Source organism: Vulpes vulpes, chromosome 2, assembly GCF_048418805.1.
Source record: "Vulpes vulpes isolate BD-2025 chromosome 2, VulVul3, whole genome shotgun sequence".
Classification (NCBI taxonomy): Eukaryota; Metazoa; Chordata; class Mammalia; order Carnivora; family Canidae; genus Vulpes; species Vulpes vulpes.
The window spans coordinates 26,269,747-26,293,242 of NC_132781.1; the positions used below are offsets into that span (position 1 = coordinate 26,269,747).

The following is a 23,496-nucleotide window of genomic DNA, read 5'->3' on the forward strand; positions in this document are numbered from 1 at the left end:
GGTGGCAGACAGCCTCTAATGAACATTCTTTGCCCCAGAGGTCCACTACTCACTCTGAAGAATCTGCAACACCATCTGAGGCTTTCCCAGCCCAGTCCTGCTTCCTTCCCCTAAGGCTTTACCACACCCCCACTTTGCCCTGCAGTAAACATCTTGCACTCCTAAACACGTCTCCATGTCTGCTTCCTGGCAAGTCCAGATGACACAGTGATCGGCTTGATCTATCTTAAGTGCTCCGTAAATGTTCATGGAGTGAGCTAAACTGGGGACTCCCTTGTGGGGGGTAGGGTGGGTGGAAGGAGGCTAGTGGTTGGGCCCCCAAGAGCAAAAGAGAAGTTGTCTATGGAGGATGTTTCAGTAAGAAAGTGACCATATAGAGGGGCATGAAGAGGTGTCTGGGGAACACACAGGGAGCCGGGAGATTACCCCTACAGTCATCCTCCCTAGTTCCTCCCCTTGTCTAGGGCAGACTGAAGCAAAGCTCTGACATGGCCCAGAAGACAGGGCTCAAAGAGTTCTGGCCTTGGATTTGGGGGAACCAGGCTCAAACTGTACTTCCTGCTACTCAGGTGCCTTTACAGCCTCCTCTTATGTAGACCTCAGTTTTTTCATCTGTAAAATGGGTATAGAGCCCATCTCCCCAACCTTACCATGATTTTGAGAACTGAGAAGATTCTATGGCTTATGGAGATCTCTGTGGTGGGTACTTTTCATGCATATTCTCAATTATGCATCTCAAGTACTCAAGTACATATTCTCAATTATGATCTCAAGTGGCCTTGTGTGGGAGGCATCACCATCTTCATTTTATAAGTGAGAAAACTGTGGCTCAGAGACGTCAAGGGGTCTGGTCCAAGAACACACAGCTAGCAAGCAGGCAGTCTGGCTCCAAAGCCCCTTCATTATTCCACACACAGTTTGAGTGACTACAAAGTGCTAAACTGGGGTTGGAGTGGGGGTGGGGACAAGTGACAGGCCTGCCTTGCTCTTATGGAGGTTACATTCTCAAGAGAACTTGATAACAGGCACAGACACACACACACACCCGCCGCCTGCCCCAACAAACAGAATAATTCGAGAATGCCTTAGGGCTCTAGGGAAAAAATAAACAAACCAGGTGCAATTGTAAAGTTGAGACCACAGCGGGTCTACTTTAAATTCGGGGGTCAAGGGCAGCAGCATCTGCAGGGATTGAAACCAGCAGTACAAGGGGCGCCCAAGTCGGGGTAAAAGCCTGGTTTTTGGGGTAAGTGATGGAGAGCCTGTGGCGAGCGCGGGCGGGCGGAGGCCACAGGGGACGGGCAGGCGCCACCAGGTCACTGAAGCCCACGGGAAGCCGCGCAGGGGGGTTCGGCGGGGCGTGGAAGAAACCGCCTGAGGGAGGCGCAGAGGGAAGGCGGGAGCCGGGGCGATGCTGACTCACGCCCCCCGCCCACCTCGCCCCGCTCCCGGGGTCTCGCCCCGCCCCCGCCCCGCCGGGCGCTGACGTCACGGCGCTCGCCGGCTCCCTGTGACATCACGCCCCCGGCCGGCAGCTTCGCTCGGTTCGGCGCGCGGCGGGAGCGGCCCTCGGCGGGCGCGAGGGCGTGGCCGGATGAAGAAGGTGGCTGCCAAGCAGTCTCCGCCCAAGCTGATCGGTGGGTGCGCCCCCCCGCGCGAGGCGCTGGTTGCTATGGACGCCAAGGCGGCGGCGGGCGGGAGGGCGCGGGGTCGCCGGGGTGTCGCGCAGCCTCGTTGTCCCCGGTCCCGCGGCGCAGGGTCACGCTCTCAGCCCGGGCGGCACCATGAAGTCTCTAAAGAAGGAGTCCCGCCTCAAAATGTCTACACACAGATTCTTGGAGGCCGCAGAAGTCTTTAAAGGTTGGCGCTGGCTGCCTTGGGAGCTCAGGAGGACCCGAGAGGGGCTGGGGTTCTTGGATGGGATTCACGACACAGGGCCTGGAGGACGGGGGTGACACCAGGACAGAGGTAAAGATAACGGGGGAATGGGGTACGGAGCAAGGCGTACCCCAAACCTCAGGGCTGAAGGCAGCGACCCCTGAGGGGAGGGGGCCCAGTGCACTGGGCCTTGGGGATGGGGACGTAGAAAGGCCGGAGAGGCCTCAGAGTCAACTGCTGGGCAGATGGCCCTGGGCAGGAGGCCGCATCTTAGGGTGGGACTCCGCAGGCCCGAGCCCTCCGCTGGCGGGGGGTTCAGAAGAGTCAAGAAAGAGGTCTAGGAACCCCAGTCCTTGGGAAAAGAGATTCAGAAAAGAATGCACGAAACATGTTGAGGTGGTGAAACCAACAACCCCACCAGGGGGATTCTTTGAGGGTGTTCACGTAAGCCGCTGGCTGGAAAAACCCAGAAGAAATGCCCGACTTGGCCAGTTCTTCCCACCTCTTTCCACCACGTATGTCCTCTCGGGATGGATGACACTGGTCCCACTTGTTTAAACTGGAGACCGTCTCAGACATGACAGCGTCCTGGCCTCCTCTGGTTGCAGGTGGCAGAGTCCCAAGGTGTCTGACTGCACATTCACCCCTGTGGACGTGTTCCTATGTGCAACTCACCTCATCTCCATCTTTTGCCATTTCCGTTTATTGAGGGCCTGCTGCTGTGGGCAGGCACTGTGCTGGGCTGGGCAGCAACGGTGTCAGTATTGACTGTGTGACCCTGGTCCACAAGAAACTCAATCTAGTGAACTGCCAGAGGAGGAACCAGGCAAATATCAATGCTCAGATACAGGGATCCCTAGTTAAGGGGGCTCAGAGCCCTTGATCCCAGGCCTTAGATGCTAGAATTTTGGGGGAAAGTTTTCTGAAGAGGTGACATCTGTGGCTGACATCCCCTCCCCCACCTTCTGAAAAAAGGCAGTTTGCTTTCCCAGGTCTAGGGAGCAGGGAGCAGCATGAGCTGAAGCATGGAACTAGGACCTTGGTGGCCAGGGCAGAGGTGGTGAGTGTGGAGGAGAGGGAAGGAGCCAGACAGGGCTACATGGGTAGACGGGGACCAGACCACACCAGGGCCCTACTTGCTAGGTCAAAAAGTCTGTTCATGCTCTTGCAGGCCCTGAGGAGACCCAAAGCCAGCCTCAGAGCAGTGGTCAGCGTGAGGAGAGGGGCAGGTCTCCAGTCAGCAGAGGCCCCTGGGAGGCCTGCTTAGTCACTATGGCTGGCTTTATCCCTCTTCGTAGTATAAAAGTCTGATTTAGGCTGGGTTGAGATGTTGTTTCATGACATAATTTTTTTTTTTTTAAGGTTTGTTTATTTGAGAGAGAACACAAGCAGTGGGGAGGGACAGAGGGAGAAGCAGACTCTCTGCTGAGCAAGGAGCTTGATACAGGGCTCGATCCCAGGACTCGGAGATCATGACCTGAGTCCAAGGCAGAGACTTAACGAACTGAGCCACCCAGGTGTCCCTCATGATATAATTCTTAACAGTTAAGAGGGAAAGAAAAATAGCTGGGCCCCTTTCCCAAGGGCAGTCAAGGGCTTTCTTAGCCATTGCCTTCTGCACACCTAGTTTCTGGATCTTATCAGATTTGAACTTTCTACTGTAAACGAATCAAGGAAAGATTTATCACTACATATTTATTTTTTTAAGAAGGGGAAACGTAGTTTGTTAAATAGCCATTTGAGTTGGGAACATGCACCGGGGTGAGGAAGGATAAAGCCAGTGTTTAGTTTAGCATGCAAGATACCCCTTTCTTCCCCCTAAAATATCTCAGGGGATGTCAATAATGTAGTAGAAAAGTACTTTTTACACCCTCTCCCCCATATGATATAATTAATCAACAATATAATCTTGTGCTATGTTTCTCCACGTTCTCTGAATTATAAGCAAAAAGGCAAGCAAATAATGTGACTATAAATCTGTTTGGGGAAGTGAGCCCTTTTGACTTCCGTGTTTCTCCCTGCTTTTGTTAAGAAACCGGGAAGACTCCCAGCAGTACCAGATGCCCCTCGCCAATCAATGAAAGCTCAGCCCTGAACCCTAGGGACAGCCTCTCCCCTGGTTCTCCCAGTGCAACCCTGAAGTCAGAATTTCCCAAAGACCTTGGTCAACATTGAAAAAGAATAATGTTTAGATAACACGAGAAACAGAAAACTTGAGGCCAGGTTTCTTCTCCCTCCATAGTTTCTCCCCTTTCCCCCACCCCTACTTCATCTGAGCACCTTGCTTCTAGCTGCCTGGCCTAACACCAGCAGAAATGTTACCCAACTGCCCCATGTAAAGGGGCTGTCTCTGACCCCCTCACAGCTGCCAGGATCAAGGGAGAAATGCCAGCTATGGGACTCCCCAGAAGCCCCAGTCAGCTTGGGTTTCTAGACCAAAGAACAGGGAATAGCTGAGCCTCCATTAAGTTTAGTAGTAAGACATATCTTGATCCTGCTGAGTCCTCCCACAGGTCCTGAAATGACCCCCCTACACACAATAGTCCTTCCTCCCTGCTCTCCCCAACTTGCCTCTCCAAACCACCAACCTCCCCCGCCCAGCCCCCAGTCCACCTGGCTTACCCTCATTGGATGAATCACTCTGAAATGCTGCTTTTACCAACTCACTCTCCTGGACCAAACCTTCTTCCTGCCAGCAAGAAGACAGATGCTTCAGCCTTACTTTACCAAGCTGTCATGCCCTGATTTTTCTCTCATCCCCAATATCACCCCTACCTCCCCCAACAAGCCTTCTGTGTCACCATGCCTCACATACGTCATGCTCTGCCCTGCCTCCACCTTTGTTCTCTGACCTCACTTGGAACATTTTTGTTTGCTGCTCTGTCTGAAGGTTTCTGGTCCTTCAGGGCCTAACAGCCTCTGTTCCCTGCACCTGCTCTTCTGAACCTTTCTTTACAGCCCTAACCTGTATGATCCACATCCATCTGTTCCCTCTTTGATGTGTAACCAAACACCTTATCTGTGCCACTAAGTTAGGCCCCTATGTTATGCTGGTGCATGTTAGTGTCTGCTGCAGTTTTTCAGTTCCTCAAGAGAAGGAGCCATAGCTTAACCTTTTTTTTTTTTTTTTAAGATTTTATTTATTTAATCATGAGACACACAGAGAGAGGCAGAGACATTGGCAGAGGGAGAAGCAAGCTGCCTGAGGGAAGCCTTATGCAGGACTTGATCCCAGTACCCCAGGATCGTGACCTGAGCCCAAGGCAGACAGTCAACCACCTAGGTGCCCCATCTTCTCTGCAGTTTATAGCACACACAAAAAAAGTTGCTCAATGAATATTCTCTAGGGTGAGTTGAAGTTCCAAATGTATATATCATTTTTCTAAATACTTCATTAACTAGAACACAGTACTCCCTGACTATGCCATAACAGAGCATTAAACAGCATTCAGGATAACCTCAGAGAAATCTCAGAGCAGAGTTTCAGTATTTCAGAAATCTTTAGCAATGTTGAAGGTTTTTAAGTTTACGCATGGTAATTATACGCCTACCAGTAAAAAGCATACATCTGGAGATATTTAATCCCTTGGGAAGATGTAGACCCAGCTGAGGTGACAGACAGGAAGCAGAAGTCCTGGAAAATATAAATTCCAAAATAGTTATTTATGTAAAGTCTTTTTATTTATTTATTTAATCTCCACACCCCGTGTGGGGCTCCAACTCATGACCCCTAGATCAAAAGTTACATGCTCCTCTAACTGAGCCAGCCAGACATTCCCAAATTCCAAAATATTTATAAAAGCAGACTTTCAACTGCTACCAGTTCTCTTTTGGACTACCACCAACTTTGGTGGCTTTATGTACAAAGGAGAGAGGAATTGGAAATTAAGACCTAAGGCTGTACCTGCACGTACAGCAGCAGATGGGACCAGAACTCGGGGGTCAAGCCGTTCAGCCCTGTGTGTGTGTGTGTGTGTGTGTGTGTGTGTGCATGCACGTACGGGCACACAGCTCAGTGGTTTAACTGACAGATACTCCTGGGTTTCTGCTGACCTTATTGGCAGAGGAGAAGACTGACCAATAGGCTGCATTTAAAACTGTTGGAATGATTCTGGCGTGGGTTTTTCAGCCACTATGTGGGCATTTCCTAAAAACATTGGATTTTGGTAATCAAAACCCCTGCTTTGATGTTTTAGTGATATTGCCCCTTCAAAATTAGAGTACTCTGAGGAGCAGTGGACAAAACCAAGTTTTGTTTTAAAGTCTCTAAAAGGGGGCAGCCCCGGTGGCACAGCGGTTTAGTGCCGCCTGCAGCCCAAGGTGTGATCCTGGGGACCAGGGATCGAGTCCCACGTTGGGCTCCTTACATGGAGCCTGCTTCTCCCTCTGCCTGTGTCTCTGCCTCTCTCTCTCTCTGTGTCTCTCATGAATAAATAAATAAAATCTTAAAAAAAAAAAGCCAGTAGTTTAAAAATAAATAAATAAAGTCTCTAAAAGGCAGGACTTAGTCTTTCTGTTGATTATCCTGTGGTGGGCCTTACATCACATCACATCATTCTTTTTTTTTTTTTTTTTTTAAGATTTTACTTATTTATTCATGACAGACAGAGAGAGAGGCAGAGACACCGGCAGAGGGAGAAGCAGGCTCCATGCAGGGAGCCCAATGTGGGACTCAATCCCAGGTCTCCAGGATCATACCCTGCGCTGCAGGCGGCGCTGAACCGCTGAGCCAACGGGGCTGCCCACATCACATCATTCTAAACCAGGGGGCAGCAGACGGGAGGACCCTAGCCAGAGAAGCAAGATGCATTTGAAACTCTTAACCCACGTCTGTGGAAAGCAGACCGGGAATGTATTCTCACTGGAGAGTGACTCGCTCTAACCATGAGTTGTCAGAGCTGCGCTCCAGCCCCCGCACTTGAGAGAAATAGGCTCAGATCTCTCCACTTTCGTCCAGTCCCACGAGCCACTTTTGTCTCCAGTAGACTCATAAATAGTGTCCCGCTCCGTCTTGCACCCCCCCAATCTGTTCCTTGCTATATTGTAGCCCACGGGGCAAAGACCGAAGTTCTTTACACAGCTCACTAAGCTCTTCGCCATGTGGCGCCAACTTCCCTTCCCAGGCACTGCTTTCTACCCCCATCTTGCTGCACTCCAGCTATTTGAAAAATGTGCTCTGAGTTCCAGATGCCCACTTTGTTCTGTTGCCTCTAGGCCTCTTCCTGCTCTTCCCTTTGGAATGCCTATTCCCCAAGACTTTCTCACATCTAAGTTCTGTCATCTTCAGCTCTTGGGTTAAAAATTACCCCCGCAGGAAGCCCTCCCTGAGTGCCCCATGCACTGGGCTGGGGTCCCCCTCGATGCCCCCCATGGTGACCCTAGTTCAGTGACCCTGTTTGACAGTCTTGTCTCCCATGAGTTTGTGTTCTTGGAAACCTGAGACTCTGCCTGTATCCCCAGAGCCTAGCACAGTGTCTGGCTGGATGCTTAAACAGTATTTATTATATGAAAGAATGTGAAATAAATGCTCAGAGGTGAATGTTCTGCTTCCCTCAGAACATCTACATTTTAGCCAGTATCTTAGGAAACCTGGTGTCTTCACCTAGAACAATGCATGGTTTGCCAGCAAGAAGGGAGGCTGAGAAAGCATCTAGTCTGGTTGTCTCAAACCACTCAGCATCAGAACCACCTAGGGTGTTAAAAACAACAACAACAACAACAACAACAAACAGTTCCCCTGGCCCTGGCCCTACTCAGTATATGGGAAGCTATATATATATTTTTTTTATTTTTATTTTTTTATATATTTTAAATATTTTTACTTATTTATTTATTCATGAGAGACATACAGAGAGAGACAGAGAGAGAGAGAGGCAGAGGCACAGGCAGAGGGAGAAGCAGGCTCCATGCAGGGAGCCCGACGTTGGACTCAATCTCGGGACTCCAGGATCACGCCCTGGGCTGAAGGTGGCGTTAAACCGCTGAGCCACCCAGGGATCCCCTATTTATTTATTTTAAAGATTTATTTATTAGTGAGAGATACAGAGAGAAAGAGAGAGGGAGGCAGGGACACAGGCAGAGGGAGAAGCAAGCTCCATGGAGGGATCCCAATGTGGGACTCGATCCTGGGTATCCAAGATCACATCCTGGGTCTCCAGGATCACACCCTGGGTCAGAGGCAGGCGCTAAACCGCTGAGCCACCCAGGGATCCCTGGGAAGCTATATTTGTATAACTCTCCAGAAGATCCTCAGGCAGACATTTGACTAATATTTGGTAACCACTGATTTAGTCCAGCTTTCTCTTTTTACCAAAAGGAAGGCAGAGACCAGGAGAGGGTAAGTGATATACCCAAGATTGTATAGCTTCTAAGTAGCACAGCCTGGAATGGACTGTCTTCTGATCTCAACTCCAGCTCCAGAAGTCCCAGTCACTGTAGCAGGCCAAGGGGAACAGGTAGGGGGACCTTCCAGAGTAAACTGCAGACCATCTTAGCAGCCTCTGCTGTCTGTCTAGGTGTTGAGCTCTGCCTTCTACTATGAAACCTAATATAGATAGATATTACCTATCAGATAGTAGAATATATTACATATCTATTAGATATTAGAATATTTATTGTATATTAGAAATATATATATATACTTGTACCTTTGCTTCTCTTCAGAAAAGAAGCGGGCAAAGGTACCTGAGCAGCCCACACCCCCCATTCAGGAAGAACCAGAGTCTGTTAGCAATGTCCTACAAGGAGATGACATTCTTGCCTTAGCCATCAAGAAAGAAGACCTCAAGAAGGTAAGCATAAAGTCCAGGGATCCCTTACAGCAGGAACTTTTCTGGGCCAGTCTATGTGGTCTAAAACATCGACCATGTCTACATGTCTACTCTCTCTTCACCACCTTCCTACTCAGAGGGAAGGTCTTATTCCATGGAAAAATTGAACATGAATTTTTTTTTTTAGAGTTCTTTTAAATTTAAATTAAATTAATTAACATATAATGTATTATTGGTTTCAAAAGTACAGGTCAGTGATTCATTAGTCTTAATATAACACCCAGTGCTCATTACATCACACACTCTCCTTAATGCCCATCACCCAGTTACCACATCTCCTCTCCCCACTCCCTCCCCTCCAGCAACCCTCAGTTTGTTTCCTACGATTAAGTCTCTTATGGTTTGTCTCCCTCTCTGATTTTGTCTTGTTTTTTTTTCCTTTCTTCCCCATGACCCTCTGTTTTGTTTCTTAAATTCCACAGGAGTGAGATCATATGATAATTATCTTTCTCTGATTGACTTATTTCACTTAGCATAACATCCTCTAGTTGAACATGAATTCTTTGCACTTTTGCATCTAACAGAATTTACTATGTTGTTTTAACGTTTCTGAGAGTCCTATAGAACCCCAGGGAAATGAGATATTGAGGTATGTCTTGCTTCCCATAGAGGCAAGTACCCATCATCCCCATTTCACAGATGGGAAAATGAGTCTGAGAAGCACATTACAGATGTGGATATAGCTGCTAAACCCTAACCCCATGCTTTACCTGGGAGAGTCAGCCACTCCTCACCTGTACTATCTGGAGACACTAAATGTTAGTTTTTTCCTCCAGAACATTACTGAGCCTTATGTCTGTTGCATGGGCATTTCCTCGACAGAGCATATGGATAGAGCTGGAGCAACAGATTTGTCAGCCTTCAGGAATTCCACCAAGAATTAGGACAGAGGAGATGGGTGGTGTTTTTTCCTCCTCCTGATCTCAAGTGGAATTCTCCTCTGTTTTGTTTTGTTTTTAGCAACACATTCCTCGCCTTTTTGAGACACAAGATAGACCTGTCATTACCCAGAAATTTATCATCCGTAAACTCAAACCCAAGGATCCAAAGAGGAAGGTCTGCCACTTAGTAGCACATCCCGCAACTCCAGATGCAGCCACGAAGCCCCTGGACTACTCTGGTATGTCCGGCCTTGGCCCTGGCGTCACTGGTCTCTGAATTCATGGGACCAAGCTGGGTCGCCATCAGAAAGTAACCCCCTTGAAATGTTTCCATGAGGTAGTCCTTTCCCTCCTTTTCCCCACCAGGTCCAGGTGACAGCTTCCATGGCTGTGAACAGATCCTGTCTCACCACATCTTGGGAAGCCTCCAGGACTTTAAGAGAATTGCAGTTGCTCAAGGGAACACCCAGGTTGGTTTGTACAGAGCTGCTCGGATGAGAGAAGTCACTGAAGTCGTTCCAGCCTTAACCAGCTGGCAAAGTCCAGCAGGACTGGGGTTACAGAGACAGTTCAGTCTATGGGACCTGTGTCCGAAGTGCTAGCAACCCTTCCCCTGAAAGGGTGAAACCACCTTAAACTAGCTTCAGCTGAAGTCAGGAGTTCACAATAAAGATACAGAAGCTCCTCAAGGAACCCCAAAGCAAGAGTGTGTCCAGCTCCAGTTAGACTGGACTCCGACCCCAGGACTCAGAGTTCCCACTCCCTCCTTCCCTCCATTCCTCTATGCACCAGCTTCATTATCCCTCCTCCAAAGCCTGGCCCACTTCCTCTTTGGTCCACATGGTGGAAGAAGGTGGCTTCCTGAAGCTCCCAGGGCCACATGTCTGCCTGACTTTCCCAGGCATGGGGTGTTTTGCTCTCTCTTAGTTCCTTTGCTGTCCTGGCTCTAGGCAAAAATCTCTGGTCTGGTGCCAAGAGGCCTGGAGTCATATAAAAATGGCTCTGTGGCCCTGCAGATGAAGGTGTCAATTAGCATTAGTTGTGAGGGGGACCTATAGACTGAGTTGCCGACCACCGTCTCAGAGCAAAGGTTCCTATCTGAAAGAGAGGTCTCTGACAGGGGCTTCCAAGGCTCTCTGGGTCTGTCAGTCCCTATGTGAGGGTCCAGAACAGGAGGGCCTCTGAGCAGAAGGTCGCGAGGGTCGGGGGACAGCAGGGGGTGAAGCCTGGAGAAGCCTCTGCTTGACTCTGGCTCAGTACCTCCTTGCCACCCACATGCTTTCGGTGTACTTTGCAGCTGGCTGAGCTGATACACACCCCACCAGGCTTGGTGACCCTAATCTCAGCTAAAAAAGAACCAAAGCAGAAAGCCCCAGAAGAAAAGAAGGCACATCCCTGGGCCCCACCTCCTCAGCACAACTTTCTCAAAAACTGGCAGCGCAACATCAACTTGTGGAAGCAGCAGCAGGAAGTCCTCAGCGGTGAGCACAATGGATGGGGTTCCTGCTGGGCCTCATCTACCACCACCACCACCACCACCACCACCGAGGCTCTGCTGCTGTGTTTTTCTGTCCCTCCGCCCAGCCACAGCCTGGATACAGGCTGGTCCCATTTCCACCATCTACTCCCAAGTGCTCCTTGCTCTTAGCGGGTCCTGAAATCAGCCCAGCCATGGCGCTGACCAGTGTGCAGTACTGGAGCCTTTGTTCTGACTCAAGGAAGGCTTGACTCAAGGATTCTTGGCTTGCCCTTTCCAGAATGCCTGAAGAAGCCTGTGGGGGAGCTGCTGATGCACACTGGGGAGACCTACCGACAGATCCAGGAAGAACGGGAGCTCATTGACCGAATACTTCCAACACAGCATGATGGGAAGGTGAGGACAGAGTTCCCAAGTGCTCCATGAGAGGGAGTCTGGACCCAGGGATGGCTGCCTCAGGTCACACAATTAGGAACAACAACAAATCTGCTCATTGCAAGGCCTTGTTAAGCTCTGAAAGACTTTACTAAATCCTCTCATTGGTCCTGTTTTCAGATGCTTGGGGCTGCCTGGCTAGCTTGGTTACTCAGCCTGTGGTGGTCAGTGGTAGTCAATTTGAGGGGAAAGCTACTGGGTTCTTAGAATAGTCTCAGTGTTCTAAAAGCCAAGACTCCAGCTTTCAGGTGACCTGGGGCATCATCCTGTGCTCCGGTTTGTCAGTGCAGCCACCTATGTGGGCCCAAGCCACTCGACTGGGGCTACAGCAGGCCATCCCAGAAACAAAGTGGGTGCTTCTGTCCTGCTCTCGGGCAGCAGCGAGTCCCCCAGGGGGAGCATCTGAAGTCTGTGGCACTCTTGTTCCCCGGGGCCCTGGACCTCCACCACCCTCTCTCCAAAGCGTCCAAGTGATGTGACTCACATGTCCTTGCCAGAGCTGTGAGGAGACCACTGGGTTCTGGAGTCGCCTGGAATACTTGGGAGATGAAATGACGGGTCTGGCAATGACAAAGACAAAAGCTCAGCGTGGCATCCTGGAACCAATCACTCACGTCAGGAAGCCCCGCTGCATCCAGGTGGAGATGGGTGAGGAGCAGGTTGGAAGCACACTGGCAGCTTGCAACTGGCCTAGGATCGGGGGTGTGGGTGGGGGGCCAGCATGGCTCTGGAGTGAGAACTGCCTGGGATGGAGGCCCCTAAGCCCTAGAGGTCCAGCCCCCTGCAGTAGGTTAGTGAGAGAAGGGGACTGTGGGGCTGCTCTGGCTGTGCGGCTGCCATGGGCCCGGTAGTCATCAGGCACCTGGAATGTGGCTAGCATGGACTCAGGTGTGACTGCACACTGGTTTCAAAGATTAGTACTAGAAAAATACTTTAGTAATCATTTTTATATTGATTACATGTTGAAATGATACTAGTTTTGATCTGTTGGGTTCAACTATATTACTAAAGTTAATTTCACCTGTTTCTTTACACCTTTTCCGATGTGGCATCAGGGAATTTTAAATTACATTGGTGACCTGCATTTACGGTTTGCATGCTATTTTTATGTGGTGGCACTGCTTTAAAGGCTGCCAAAATTCCTGGGTTCAGCCCTTCCCCCCCACTCCCCGTGTTGGGTTTGCCAACTCCAGAGAGTTACTTAAGCTCTCTGGTCCTCAGTTTCCCCATCTGTAAAGTACTGTGGAATGTGAGAGTGTTAAATGAGACAGGATGTATAGTAAGAGATTTGGGCCAGTTGTTAAAGACTCAGTCAAACATAGCTGCTATTATGATTATAATCCAAAGGGCAGCCTGGGTGGCTCAGCGGTTTTGCACCGCCTTCAGCCCAGGGCATGATCCTGGGGACCTGGGATGGAGTCCCACATCGGGCTCTGTGCATGGAGCCTGCTTCTCCCTCTGCCTGTGTCCTGCCTCTTTCGGTCTCTGTGTCTCTCATGAATAAATAAAATCTTTATTTTTTTATTTTTTATTTTTTTAAATAAAATCTTTAAAAAAATGATTATAATCCAAAGGTTTGCAGGTTTGCAAACTGATCTTGCAGGATGTCCTGTACTGGGCTGCTGAGGTGGTAGGTTTGGGACAGGAGGACTGGAATCGGGCCTCACAGGGAAACTGTATTTTCTCCTTTTTCAGAAGTGGTGCTGCGGGGAGGGGGTGCTCGCAGAGCCCTTGAGAGTGAGTGGGTGGGGAAGAGGCCACCACAGCCAACTGTGCTGAGGACCTCTGGACCCTGCTGTTTTAGGACTGCCAGCCCAGAAGGAGGCTCGGTACCGCTACACCTGGGATCGGAGTCTGTTTCTGATCTACCGACGCAAGGAGCTGCAGAAGGTCATGGCAGAGCTGGATTTCAGCCAGCAGGTAGGTACACCTCTGTGCTGGGTCTGAAGCCCCTTCGTGATGCCCCCATCTTCAGTGAGCTAATCTTCCCTTTCTCGATCTCTCTGAGGATATTGATGGCCTGGAGGTGGTGGGCAGAGGGCATCCTTTTACGGCTGTTACGGTGGAAGACTATTCAGTATTTGATAGGAGCCAGGAAAGCTCCTCTGAAGACACTGTGTCCTTGTGAGTTGGCCTGGACCCTCAGGAGAGAGGTTGGAAAGAGTGGCTTTCCCCAGCATGCACAGTACAAGGGGCAGACAACCCCCTCTGAAACCCAAGTGCTTCCATCCCAGCTTGTCTCTGGGTCCCTTCCAACACCTGCGCCAGCTCTGCTATGACCATCTGCTCCCTTCCAGCAACCAGCCCCTAAAGGGGATTTCCCAGCCATTCCTTTGCTGGTAAATGCCATGCATGCCGAGTGGCCATGCATGAAGAATCTGTGTGTCCAGGAAGTGCCCACCTGTAGGAATAGAGCAGGACAAAGTGAAGCCGAGTGGAGCTGAGGGTCCTCCATCAGAGGCCAGAGCCAGGCACCTCTCCAGACTTCCTGGCAGCCATTTCCCTGGCCTCCCTGTGGCAAGACTGTGGTAGCTAGGGAAAATAAGTCATTGGTTTTTCTTACAGAGACTTGTTGGCCAATTACCCTGATGTGATCCCCATGCCTATTCTTGGCCCTTCTCTGCTGTTCTGTGGGAAGCCAGCTTGCTGGATCAGAGGCAGTAACCCACAGGACAAGGTAAAACTGCTTCCACTTTCACCCACTTGCTGGAAGGGCCTCCCTCAGGTGCAGTCACAAGGAGCTTGGACAGTCACCTATTTGCATTTTTATCTGGTCATGCATTCAGCATGTTTGAAAATGGTAACAGCAGTGCTAACTTACGCCAGAATAAAATCACAAGGCTGAAAAGAGACTGTCACAAGCCACCCAGTTTGTACCTAGCCCCCCCCCACCCAAGCATGTAAATAAGCAAACCTTCTCAAACAGGCTTCAAGAAGGTTCTAAAATATTCTTCAGGGGGTGCCTGGGTGTCTCACTCAGTTAAGCATCTGTCTCTTGATTTCAGCTTGGGTCATGATCTCAGGGTCGTGAGATGGAGCCCATGTGAGCTTCCATGCTGGGCATGGAGCCTGCTTAAGATTCTCTCTCCCCTTTTCCTCTGACCTTCCCCCCCCAACCCCACTGCCCCCCTTCCGGCTCATGGACATGCACCATCTCTCTCTCTCTCTCTCTCTCTCTCTTTCTTTTAATCTCTCTCTCTTAAAAAAAGAAAAAAAAAACCCTTCAGATCTGAGGAGCAGAACTGTTCATCAGATACAAAATCTGTTTTCTCTCCCCTTCTTGCTGTGGATGGCAACTTCAGAGACAGCCACTATCCTGGTCCAATGATAGACCTCAGAGCACCCAGGCATTGGAGGACTGGGACACAGGACTTTTGGTGTCAAACCCAGAAAAGTCCCTGGCACACCAGGATGAATTGGTCACCCTGGGCCAGAGCATCCCTCAAAGACGTTTCTCATAACTCCTCCTCCCCCAGAAGCATGTTGGAATTGCCGTCCGTTTGATCTTTGAAACTCTAGAAGGGGAGAAGACATCTTCAGAACTGACTGTAGTCAATAACGGGACAGTGGCCATTTGGTATGACTGGCGCCGGAGGTCCCAGCAGGACTCTTTCCAAGGCCTGAAGAGAAGCAGGATGCCGCGGTTTTATTTTAACAATCGGGAAGGTACCTAGCTGCACTGCTCCCTGGCTTTTGCCCTCGTTCTGTGAGGAGCCAGAGTTTGGCTGATGCTCCTGAAAGTTTGAGCCCCTCTCCCTGGCCTCATCCCTCCCATTTCTTCCATGAATTGTGTCCTCTCCCAACTGTCCATGTCTTTTGGTGGAACGGTCATACTCTTGAGATCACAGAGAGGAGAGTCACCAGGGAGCAAAAACTTTCTAGAGGTTCAGTTACCTATATGCTCAGACCTGAGGCTAGGAACCTTTAATCCCGGTTTGCCTGAGACTTCCCCAGTTTTTGCACAGAAAGTTGAAAGTCCTACATCCCAGGAGACCCCTTGGTTCTGGGCAAATCGGGATGGTGTCGGTCACTCTGCCTGGGGCTCAGTTAACTGTGTATGCAAAGGTTTAGGGTTCAGTTAACTTTATACACACAGGCTTCAGGCCTAGCTGACTCCTGTGTGGTGAAAACCTCTGTCTTGGTCCCTCTCAGGTGTGATCCTGCCTGGAGAAACGAAAACCTTTACCTTCTTCTTCAAGTCTTTGAATGCAGGGATCTTCAGGGAATGTTGGGAGTTTGGAACCCACCCCACCCTGTTAGGAGGTGCTCCCCTGCAGGTCAATCTCCATGCAGTCTCCCTGACCCAGGACATTTTCAAGGAAGAGAGGAAGTTACTGAAGGTAGGAGGCCCGGAATGTTGGCCCCATTGGACACCAGCTAGGTTCCCCTGGTCTTCTTCCTGGTACTACCTTCAGGGATCTTATTTCTCCCAGCTTAAGAGGTGAGTTTTTCGGAGTGGCGCAGCGGTTTAGCGCCGCCTGCAGCCTGGGGCGTGATCCTGGAGACCCTGGATCGAGTCCCACATCAGGCTCCCTGCATGGAGCCTGCTTCTCCCTCTGCCTGTGTCTCTGTCTCTCTTTCTCCCCCTCTCCATGTGTGTCTCTCATTAATAAATAAATAAAATCTTAAAAAAAAAAAAAAGGTGAATTTTTCACCAACAGGTAGCTGGTTTTGCTCAACCAGCACTCCCCAGGGCTTTGTGATGTAAAAGGTGGGTAGGCAGGTGAGAAGAGGAACAGTTTTCTGCCCCACCTGCAAGCAGACCTGCTGGAAGTTCTGTTCCTGCACTGTGGTCTGATGCTATCCGGTGGGGTCTGATTTAACTGGCAAGCCTTCTGAACCAGAGAGAACAACTTAACTAGTGGGGCTGACACCCGGGGAGAGATCGAGGTGGGCACCGGGAGTCTGCTGGCCCTGGCTCCAGTTGGTTCCAGAGCTGGCCAGCGGCTGTGCTTCCAGGTATTCTGTAGAAAGCTGCACTTTTTTTTTTTTTTTTTTTTTACTGTAGTCCCCAGATACAAGCCAACTACTTTAGCTGGGGGTCAGCCCCAGGTGAGCACAGGTAATTCTGATAAGTGCCATGTCTGCTTGACTTGCTGACTATAGGACCATCTCTCACATAAGATGCCCCTCCACTGTTCCTGCGACACCAACAGTGTGGCCAAGCCACACTGTAAACAGGGCCCAAACCATGGTGCCCCTACCCCTTGCCCTTCTTCCTAATCTGAGGGGAAAATGCTGACTGTATGACCTTCTGGCCCCACAAGGGAGCAATATCTCTGGGACTGGCTTCCCCTCCTATGCCCTTTCAGCCTCTTTTTTTTTTTTTTTTTTTAAGATTTTGTTTATTTATTCATGAGAGACACAGAGAGAGGCAGAGACACAGGCAGAGGGAGAAGCAGGCTCCCTGCAGGGAGCCCAATGCAGTACTTAATCACAGGACCCCCGGATCATACCCTGAGCCAAAGGCAGAGGCTCAAACACTGAGCCCTCCAGGCGTCCCCCTTTCAGCCTCTTTTAGGAAAGGATATTTGGTGATACCCAGGGGTTTTGACTGTGGGAACAGGAGTATGCATATGTGTGTGTGTGTGTGTGTTTAAGAGACAGACAGTGGCAGTAGCTTAACCCCTAGGAAGGCACAAAGCCCTGAGGGCTCTGACCCCCCTCAGGGCTGCAACATGGGTTTTGAAAGGCTGAGCTGCCATCTTGTCCCACCTTCCTTTCCCCAGCATAAGATGGCTGTCCGCGAAGCAGTCACCATCGTGGAGAGCGTGCTGCAGGAGCTGCTGAGTGGGATTCTGACCCCAGAGCGTGCACAGTCCCCCGTGGATGCCTGTCTCACAGAGGAGGACTTGTTCCACCATAGGAACCCCCGGGTACAGGCCCAGCGCCCACCCCTGCGCCCTCACCTGCGCCCCTGAGCATCTTCCATAAGTTACTCACTTTCTCCTCACAGCAGCCCGGTGCTGGGGGTACTATTTATATCCGTGCTTACAATGAGGAAACTGAGGCCCAGGGCAGTTAAACAATTTGCCCAAGATAACTTAGCAAGTAAGTGGATGCCTGGTCAGAATGGAGCTGCACAACCCCAGTCTTACTTGGAAATGCAAATTAAAAAAAGCTTTAAGTCAGAGATACTCAGGTGGAAGGGGAAGTGAGGAGCTGCTCTGGCCACAACAGCTCCTGCTGGCTTCCTCCCTGCAGCCTCCATCAGTGCTCTTGGAATGGGGAAGCCAGAGCAGGCTTGCTGGGACTCTGGGTTCTCACCTTGCCTCCCGCCCTCCCCATCACATGTCTACCCTTGCCTTTGCCGCAGCTGCATTACCAGCACCAAGTGGTCCAAAGCCTGCACAGCCTGTGGTGCCAGTACTTGACCCTGCCCCTCAAGGCCGAGGAGGCCAGGCCCAGTGAGGTGGAGTACCTCAGCCCCAAAGCCCAGGCTGCCACGCCACAGCCAGCCTATGTGAACCCGGAGCCTTCAGCACCCTCTAAGAGTCAAGGCTCAGAATCCCAACTGTTCCAGCAAGAGAGTGAGGCTCCCAAGGACTCCCAAGATGCTTTTTGGTCCCAGAAGCCTGGAGCAGGGGCCCAAGGTCCTCTGCGGAAGAGCATTATGGAGGAGATCCTGGTGGAGGAGAGCCCAGACCTGGGGAGTGCCAAGAGCCCCTGGGAGCCGGATGGCCTTCCCTCTCCTGAGTGGAACCTATGCTTGGAGGATTTCAGAAAGGTGCTCCCCTGACTCTGAAGGGGTGGGTAGAATGGTGGCCCTGGTGTAGGTGGCAGTACACTGAGGGAGGGCCCCAACAGACTCTCTGCCCCCATAAGCAAAGAAACAAACCCTGCTGAGAGCCCAGAGAAAGCAGTCTTTTGAGTCATCTCTTTTTGTCTTGGGTGCCCAGGTCACCATGGAGTGGGGTGGGACAGATCCCTCTCTGACCTAGGCACACCTTGGAGAAGGGGTTCATGGGTACATAGTTCTGGGGGAGGTCCCCTCTCCATGGCTGCATCTTCTCCTGGCCATCTGTCCTCGCCGCACCAGGCCCATCACTAGAAGATGTAGAGATCCCTGGTGTCCTGGGCAGGACAGCTGCCCATGGTACCTACAACTCTGCCAGGCAGTGATGGCACTCCCCGAGGAAAACCAGAGGGAAGATGCCCTCATCAGGCTCAACAAAGCAGCCCTGGAGCTGTGCCAGGAACAGAGGCCCCTGCAATCTGACTTCCGGCACCAGGTGTGGTAGGTGCCCCCATGGGAGAGCCGGCCCTGCCTCCCCACTGTGAAGTCCTGCCTGTGGTTCTGGGCTAAGCCCAGATGCAGAAAGGTGCCACAAACATTCTCTGCTCTGGCACCTGCCACAGCAGCCCCCTAGCCTGGAGCAGTTCCAGCAGATGGAGCTCCCCATCTCTTTCCCACCTTCCTGCCTGGTTACTTCTCAATGAGCAGACGAATGGGCCGAGGAGGAACCAGAGAGCAGTGAGAAGAGGAGCATAGTGGGGATCCCTGGGTGGCTCAGAGGTTTGGCGCCTGCCTTTGGCCCAGGGCGCAATCCTGGAGTCCCGGGATCGAGTCCCGCATCGGGCTCCCGGCATGGAGCCTGCTTCTCCCTCTCCCTCTGCCTGTGTCTCTGCCTCTCTCTCTCTCTCTCTCTGTCTATCATAAATAAATAAATCTTAAAAAAAAAAGAGGAGCATAGTGAGACCATGAAAAGCCTCACATCTCCTTTGGAACTTGCTTGGCTATGCATGGGTGCCTTCAGTTGGCGGGGGGTGGGGGGGTGCTTAGGGAATCGCAAGTTCCCCCACTTTTGTCTTGCTGCACCCAAGGCTAGCTAGGGTCTCAAGCTGGACCCTAGACTGACCTAACCCTCGTCCTAGGCCACTCTTTCCCGGCTGTTGTCCCAGGGAAGCCAGATCCGTATCCGAGCGCCAGCACAGGTGCTGGTGAGGCTGCTGGCTGGACTGGGCATGGCCTCTCTATGGCAGCCCCTGGGACCCATGTCTTAGAAGGGAAAGACCCATGCCTCCACATGTTCAAGGGCAAACGAGGGGTGACGGCTTTCTCCAGCATGCCTTGCTCTCTAGTTTGCAGCTGTGGCGGGATGTGATCGATGGCCTGGTGAGCCATTCCCTGTGGCTGAGGGCTCTGCTAGGTCTGCCCGAGAAAGAGACCATCTATTTGGACATGCCAGAAGAGCAAGGTCAGAATGCAGCCATGCACCACGTAGCTTCCCCACCCCTCCACCCAGCGGGCCGTGTGTTTCAGCCATCCACGCCCTTCTGGTGGGACCTCTGTCAGGTTGACCAATGGAGTAGGCCCCGCTACCCTTCTGTCTACTGCTAGGATTTGGGATCCAGAAGTGACCTGAGTGACCACCTTCATTCAGTGCCCTGGTTTTATAGGTGGAGTCTCAGAGAGGTTGAATGACTTACCTGTGCCATAGATGGGGCAGTGGTGGAGTGGGGACTGGAACCAGGCTTCGCACCCCTGCCCCACAGTCCTGTTCGTAACATCATGTGTCTCAGCCAGTGGCTTTTCACTTGTCTGGCTCTTCTGACCCTGCCTGTGGGGTCACTGAGGCCAGGTCATGCTGTCTTCCATTCACCTCCCTTAGATCAAAAGTCCCCTCCTTTTGTGGAAGCGAAAGCGACTGCCTTGAAACTTGGGAAGGAAGAGCGGAAAGGGACAGCCCAGGAAAAGAAGCAGCTGGGAATCAGAGAGAAAGAGGACAAAAAATCAGCCAAGTTGCCAGGGAAAGAGGCATGTGGGGACCTAATGTGGGCCTCAGGTGGGGCTGTGGCAGGTGGGTGGTCCTCTAGCATGATGTCCTGGCTCTCCCAGTAAGCTGTTCTGCAGAAAGCCTGGATTTCCCTGGACCTCCCCCAGGAGCTCCTGAAGGCTGTGTGTGTCTCTGGCTCTCTCAACAGGACCGTTCAAACAGTAAGAAGCACAAGGCAAAGGATGACAAGAAACCAATGAAATCTTCAAGTCGAGACAGGCTTTCCTTGGAAGACCCTGCCCCTGACAGCACTACCACTTCTCAGGAACCCATAGATCCCCTGGTCATGGAGAAATACACCAAGAGGCTGCACACAGAGGTGAGGGCACAAGCCCTGCACCCAGCCCTCCCCTTGCGCATGCCTGCTCTGCAGGCCTTCCTCCCCTCCCTCATTCATCCCACTTACTCCATGAACAATGAATGCCTGGTGTGCCATGATGGAAGATGGAAACAGAGCTGCCCTTGTGAAGGGCATCCTAGTGTACAAGACCTCATGCCTAAGTGACACGCCCGGTATGTTACAAGGCAAACACTCTGGGAGGAAGAGAGATAACCCAGGGCTGGGGGAGGAAGGGAGCAGGAAGGCTGGCTGGGGCAGGTGAACCTCACTGAGAAGGTGATATCAAACAGACTCGAAGGGAAGTGAGGGATGCCCATGTGGCCATCGAAGAAGAGTACCTTTGACAGAGGGGGCAGCTAATGCAGGGGAGAGAGTGGACCAGGAGGACAGAGGGCAGAGAGGCCACCAAAAGGGAGCAAGCTGCAGATCAGGTGGGGCTTTGCAGGCTATTGCAGGGACTTGAGGCTTTTCTGAGTCAAAAGGAGAAATCCACAGGGGTTTGAATTTTGAGGAGTGACATAGTCTGTGTTAGGCTTTGGAAGATCACTCTGGCTGTGGTTTGGAAAACAGACCAGAGGAACAGAGCAGAAGCCCCTCCTCCCTTCCTGCTGTTTCCACTTTCTCTGCATTAGGTGCATCTTGGCAAATGGGTCCCTTGGGGGAACCACCAAGTAGCGTTTTGGGCCACAGGGGAGAGACTTCATACTGGTATATTCTAAGCTGGAAGTCCTTAGAGATTCACCCAGGTATTGTTATTGCTTTGGAGGGAAGGTCCGCAAAGTCACATTCGATTGTCACCACGAGTAATGGCAGTGCTTCGTCTTCCTCTGGCGTTGGTGGCTAGGTAGCTGGGATTGCGTCATGTACATTGTGGTAACGCTCCAGATTGCGTTTGCTCAGATGTTCCATTTGCTGCTGGTGACATCATGGCGATTTCTAAAGGTCGATGGGGTTTAAAAAGTAATCCTAGGGCTCTCTGAAATGAAGAAGCAGCTTGCCAAGGCTCATGTGGTCCAGCCCACATGGTCCAGTCTCAGAGGGCATGGTCCCAGAGACATTTCAATATGTGGATCTGTGATCTTAACTGGAAGGAAATCTGGCCCTTGGATGGCCAGCGTGGAACTGGACTACCCCAAGGGGTAAATGGGCTCCAGAATTACCCCTTAACCACTCCAGGCTTTAGTGCCCCCACATGTCCAAGGGCCTGCTGCAGGATTATTTCTCCAAACTGTTGGAAAAATAAAACTATCTGTAAAAACAAAGGTTCTAAAAAATAAAAAAATAATTTAAAAAAAGGTTCTACAGACATTCTGCAGGTTTGGTTTGACCCCTTCTGTCCTGGTGTAAACATGTCCGCCCTCATAGCATGCTGTGTGCTCGCTGGTGTAGGTGCTTTCCATAGAGCAAACCTTTGCCTGTGATTTCATCCCATTCTTCCAGGTCTACGGGCTGCTGGACACCCTAGTGACTGACCTGATGGTCCTGGCTGATGATCTCAGACCCATAAAGAATGTCGAGGAGACTTTGCATCTTTGTACCTGACTCATGTGTCCAAGGGGCCTTCTGGGAAACTGGTTAATGAACAAATCAATAAAGAACCTTTAGGTTCCCACCGCTTCCTTTAGGCCTTCATGTCTTGAGTGTTGGATTTTGATCCTGCCTCAGATTCCCCTCCTCCAGTTCCTGGAGCCATCCCACAGGTGGAAGGAGAAACACGTTTACCTGAAAGGTGATGTGTAAGATGACGAGTAGAAAAACAGGTTGTTATCAGGACAAGGAATGAATCAGGTGACTGGACAGACATCAGCATCACCCTGCCTCTCACCTTTCTTGGCCCACAGTTTTGGGGTTACGCTTCCTGGAACCAGATCTTCCCCAGGTGTGATCACCAAGAATGACCAAGTGTGAGACCAGGAGAACTGGTCCCAATGGGGCCTGGCTCCCTGAGATCCTCGCACTTTGGCTGGGTCAAGGCCCAGTTGCAGTCCCTGGGGATCATGTTCACTACACTGTCAAACCCTAGAGGCCAGATCCCTGTGTCCTCGGCAGCCTGTCTCATCCCTTCCTCCTGTCAGACCAGCTGGCCCCCTTGGACCACTTTTTGCCTTAAAAACAGCTCTGGACATTATGCCCCCCCCTCCCCCCCCCCCCCCCCCCCCCCCCGCCGCTTAGAGAAATGGGAAGTGGACAAGGGGTGGCTCATGGAAAGGAAAGTACTGTCAGCTTAGACTTAGTACCTGAATGGCTTTCTGTCCAAAATCATCATTCAGGGCCAGACCTCGTGCCGAGTGGGCTCTAAGCTTCCAGAGTTTGAAGAGCAACTTTGCTAATGCTGGGCTCACCACCTTAAGTGCTAGTGGAGCAGAGGTGTGGGTGGGAGATGAGGTGGTGGCCACAACCTCCCACCTGCTTGGTTTTGTATTTGGTGCTTCAGATAAGCACCAAATGGGCCTCATGGGCCTCAGCATCCTCCAGTAGAGAGTGGGAAGAGTTTTGGAGAGAGCAGGTCACTCTGTTCCTCAGAGAGGCAGAGAGGGGCTATGCCTGGAGCCTGGATGCACCCTTCAGGGTGGCTGAGAGGGCCAGCTGGAGCCCACAGAAAGCAACTCCACCAAAGGGTCAGCCCCTGGGAATGGTCTTCCTGGCCCAGCAGAGATGGGTCCCCCCCACCCCCACCCTATTTCCTGTTGAGGCAGGGGAAGGGTTAACTCCCTGCTGGGTGGGAGTGGGCTAGCAGCCCTGGCTCTCAGAAAACGTATTTCCTGGGGAGAGCTAGCCAGTCAGCCAGCCAGCCAGCCGGCAGGCGTCCCCCCTGACGTTGCTGCCTGCCCAGCCAGCAGGAAGGGGTTAACAAGCCTTGCGCTTCCTCCTGTGTCCT

The 23,496-nt window shown here is 51.4% G+C and overlaps 1 protein-coding gene across 6 annotated transcripts; it reads left to right on the top strand.

Moving 5' to 3' along the window:
- The first annotated feature begins 1,475 nt into the window (after nucleotides 1-1,475).
- On the top strand, nucleotides 1,476-22,242 carry MYCBPAP (MYCBP associated protein). Of its 6 annotated transcripts, none has more exons than XM_072747474.1 (19): nucleotides 1,479-1,637; nucleotides 8,542-8,669; nucleotides 9,669-9,828; nucleotides 9,956-10,059; nucleotides 10,887-11,070; nucleotides 11,347-11,462; nucleotides 11,999-12,149; nucleotides 13,306-13,421; nucleotides 13,510-13,625; nucleotides 14,067-14,178; nucleotides 14,978-15,167; nucleotides 15,654-15,841; nucleotides 17,231-17,377; nucleotides 17,818-18,228; nucleotides 18,617-18,738; nucleotides 19,584-19,699; nucleotides 20,114-20,259; nucleotides 20,427-20,597; nucleotides 22,059-22,242. In XM_072747474.1, the coding sequence occupies exons 1-19, from the start codon at nucleotides 1,595-1,597 to the stop codon at nucleotides 22,158-22,160; spliced, it is 2,823 nt and encodes a 940-aa protein (XP_072603575.1). In that variant the 5' UTR covers nucleotides 1,479-1,594; the 3' UTR covers nucleotides 22,161-22,242. The 6 variants fall into 6 exon arrangements, 5 of the variants coding, with proteins under 5 accessions (XP_072603574.1, XP_072603575.1, XP_025851662.2 ...); XM_025995877.2 differs by having other exon boundaries at nucleotides 1,593-1,860; XM_072747473.1 differs by lacking the exon at nucleotides 22,059-22,242 and having other exon boundaries at nucleotides 1,476-1,637; nucleotides 20,427-21,913.
- Nucleotides 22,243-23,496: the final 1,254 nt, after the last annotated feature.